Source organism: Entamoeba invadens (genome assembly GCF_000330505.1).
Source record: "Entamoeba invadens IP1 unplaced genomic scaffold scaff_1105074725643, whole genome shotgun sequence".
Taxonomy (NCBI): domain Eukaryota; phylum Evosea; order Mastigamoebida; family Endamoebidae; genus Entamoeba; species Entamoeba invadens.
Window position 1 is genome coordinate 716,388 of NW_004191777.1, and position 3,640 is coordinate 720,027.

The following is a 3,640-nucleotide window of genomic DNA, read 5'->3' on the forward strand; positions in this document are numbered from 1 at the left end:
GCTGTTGAGTCACTTTCGAGTGTTTTAGATGTCACTAAACATCCCAATTCAAGGAGTTGATAAAACACAAAAAGGTCATCTTCGTCAACTATCTCAAATTTGGCAACACTATCGGCATTCACACCATATATCAATCGCATTGTCTGAGTTTATAGTTTACAAAAACAAATATCAATAGAATTAATATTAATTATTTATAGTTATTTATATTATTTTTTTATTATTAAAAATGCTTTTCTTTACCATTTTGATGTTAATATTCACTTTGACAAAACAAAAAAACATTTTAAATTTGAATCTTGAGAATAACAAAATTAAAAATGTTATTATATAATTAAGTGACACGTCACATTGTTGTCAAAAACTAAAATTGGGAAAATATATATTTTTATTAGTTTAACTTTAAATTAATTAATAAAAATCTTTTTTCATTTTTTTCTTACATATATATGTATAATAATTTTAATTCGTTCTTGAATTATTTCTCTTTCTATAAAAAAAATCAAATTATTTAAATAATTTTTCCTTCTAATTCTCTGTAAAAATTATTTGAAAATAACTATTTTATGGTTTTATTTTTTTACTATATTTTTGTATATGGCAAATTTAGCAAATTGTAACATTGTTTTCTCAAATTATAACAATATAAATGTTATAATATATCTATAAAAATAAAAATAATATAAAAATCGACTAAAGAAAAATAACAAATAAACCAAATTTTTATAAATTCTAACCAAAAAATATAAAATGCCATTAACCAAAGGTATAAAACAATTTCATCAAAAATGCCAATAAATCACTAAAACACTTTCAAACAAAAGTCTTAATAAAATTGTTTATATAAAAAGTTAATGAGAAAGAGAGCAACTTAGAAATGATATGGAGACGAATGGGCCCATTCCAAATCACAAGTCGATCAACCTTATTCTGAAGCGCGCTGCCGAAATGCGGGAGCGCAAGCTTCAGACGAAGCAGCATCGTAAAGTGTGGTATCCCGTACTTTTGATATGGAAAGTCCTTTATTTTTTGAATCGATTTACATACTTCCGGATTTTTGTCACTGAACTGATTGGGACGTTTCTTCTCAACTTTGTTGGTGATGCCATATACATGAACTTCTTTGGGAATAAGACTGATATCACTTTAGACCAAAAGTTACTTTGGTTAATAGCAAATACATTAGCAGTGACTATGGTGTTATATGTCGAGTTATTAATCTTTGCAGAGTACTATTCACCTTCATTCAACCCGACTATATCATTCATTTACTTAGTACTTGGCATCATCAATTTCTTCGAATTTGTGTGGAGTGTTATAGTACAATTGACTGCCGCTTTTCTTCAAGTAATGTTTATCTATTATTTGTATCACGTAGATAATTTCTTAGAGATCCCAAGCAACACGTGTAGCTTCCGAAATTTGGTCTCCGAAGGTCTTGGGACATTCTTTTTAAATTTGACAGTCATGATTTGTATCCACAAGACTATAAAACCTTCCGAACCAGTCGCTGCTATCGTGGGCGGTTTAATTCTAACACTTCCATCAGGAATGGTCGCTAACCCTAGTATAACCTTTGGTCGAATGTTTATGTCAAATGCACTTGGACTCTCTCCATGGTCTGTACTCTTTTATATCATCGCCCAATTTGTGGGGACTATTCTCGCTATTATTGTGAGTGGATTTGTTATGTTCCCTTGTATGTTCGACCCTTACAGGCACAGAAGAATTAATAAACTCAAAAACGCAAACAGGACGGAAGAAAGTGAAAGTGAAGAGACAGAAAGTGACGAGGCGATACAAGTATACGATGAACACTGATTGTGTGTGTAAAATTGTATGTTAGTGTATTCATTTCTATGTTGTGTACTGTTTTATAATTTTATAGTTTATTAATTATAACAAAGTATTAATCAGTAATTTAAAAGTAATAGTAAATTAAATTATACATATAATAAAATCGCATTCGTTGGTTTGTTTTTTATTTAAATTTTATATTGTTTTATAAGTAATAATCGGGTAAACCAAGAAAAAAGTTCTCAAAACTCAAAGTTCATTGCAACTCGTCATTAATTGGAAAAAACTGATTGGTAGAACTGAAAATCTATAAAAAAAACCTAAAAGACAAAAAATAAATAATAAAATTAAGGAAAATTTATAAAAGAAAATAGTAAAAAAACAAAAAACGGAAGAAAAAACAGAACTACTCAAATTGAGATTGCCCTGATCAATCAAAACTAAACAGTCGTATGAATTCGTTCGGCCAGATCCCAACAGATTTATCTCTTCCCACACATCAACAAACACAAGACCAAACTTTACCCATCACTCAAAACACACTTGTCCCAAAACAAACTCTCATTCCGCCACAGTTGAATAACTCAATAACATTAACCGCCCCCGATCACTCAACAATGCCTTTGCAACAAAATGTTATTCAAAATGTTATTCCACGTCCCTTGGAAACGCAACAAAGTGTTGTCCCACAAATCCAAGGCATCCAGGGTGTACAACAAATACAGATGATGAGTTCTAATGCGCAGTTGCCACAACTTGGAAGTGTCCAAAACGTCCCACAAACCATTCAACCGAATATACAACAACAAATCCAACCCCCCATCGAGGATATCCGAACATCAATGTTTAATGAAATGTCTCTGAACCCGTTGAATGATCAGAACGCAACCGAGATGCTGATGAGAATGCAAATGATGCCGCCAATGCAAAATTTGGAACAACCACCAACTCTCCCTGAGCTCCCTGTTTTTGAAGACACGAATTATCCAACAGTCGGACAACCGGATTTGAAGACTAAGAAGTGCTTGAATAAAGAACTGGTGAGGGACAAAGATGGGAGACTCTTCTACTGTTATACGTACCTTGTCAAAAACAAAGCCGGAGAAGAACATGAGCAAAAAGTGTATATCAAGAAGTCCTCTTCGAAGGCTCGACAGCCTAAAACACCGACAGATGGCAATCGGTATGATGAAAAAGTTGTTGTGGAAGACAAAGAAAGAAAGATGACTAAGCAACATGGACTTTTACTTCAATTCATTAATGCACACATCGAACAGATCAAGACATATAACAAATTTGTTGTGTCTAGAGTACTACAAGACGTGAAGAGAGAACAACCAGATTCAAGAGTGTCGTACGGCCTTGTCAAGAAAGTCCTCGAACAACAACACCTTCTTCCAGCGAAGAAGACTTACTATAAACTAGATTGAGTAATTCTGATCATTTCGTGTGTTTTGTGTTTGCTTTTTACTTTACTATAATTACCAAAATTGAATCTATTTTTTATAGTAATGACGTGGCGTTCTATTTTTGTAGTAATCAATTTATTATAATATAGTAACTATAATTTGTTTGATATAGAAATTAAAAAGGGTTTCTATGAATTGAAGAAAACCTTAGGTCTTGTAAAAGATAAAGAAATTGAACAAAATACCCCAGAGATCATGAGTGACAGTAGTGAGGATTCTAGTAAGTCCATTGAATGCGAAAAGGAGAAGGAGATTGTTGAAGCCAAGAAAGAGGAGAAGAAAGCTAAAAAAGAAAAGAAAGAGAAAAGGAGAAGAAACACCATCACAAACATCATAAGTCTGAAGACTCGGATGATGAGAAGACTAAGAAAAAG

General features: G+C 32.3%; 4 protein-coding genes across 4 annotated transcripts; 3 read left to right on the top strand and 1 right to left on the bottom strand.

Moving 5' to 3' along the window:
* EIN_085390 (pelota protein, putative) lies at positions 1-140 on the bottom strand (the record flags this gene model as incomplete). The annotated part of the gene is made up of 1 exon (XM_004184605.1): positions 1-140. A coding segment is annotated over one exon (140 nt), but the record flags the coding sequence as incomplete, so codon positions are not given.
* A 742-nt stretch (positions 141-882) lies between these two features.
* On the top strand, positions 883-1,821 carry EIN_085400 (hypothetical protein; the record flags this gene model as incomplete). Its single annotated transcript, XM_004184606.1, has 1 exon — positions 883-1,821. The coding sequence occupies one exon, from the start codon at positions 883-885 to the stop codon at positions 1,819-1,821; it is 939 nt and encodes a 312-aa protein (XP_004184654.1).
* A 428-nt stretch (positions 1,822-2,249) lies between these two features.
* EIN_085410 (hypothetical protein) lies at positions 2,250-3,227 on the top strand (the record flags this gene model as incomplete). The annotated part of the gene is made up of 1 exon (XM_004184607.1): positions 2,250-3,227. The coding sequence occupies one exon, from the start codon at positions 2,250-2,252 to the stop codon at positions 3,225-3,227; it is 978 nt and encodes a 325-aa protein (XP_004184655.1).
* A 234-nt stretch (positions 3,228-3,461) lies between these two features.
* On the top strand, positions 3,462-3,603 carry EIN_085420 (Hypothetical protein; the record flags this gene model as incomplete). The annotated part of the gene is made up of 1 exon (XM_004184608.1): positions 3,462-3,603. A coding segment is annotated over one exon (142 nt), but the record flags the coding sequence as incomplete, so codon positions are not given.
* Positions 3,604-3,640: the final 37 nt, after the last annotated feature.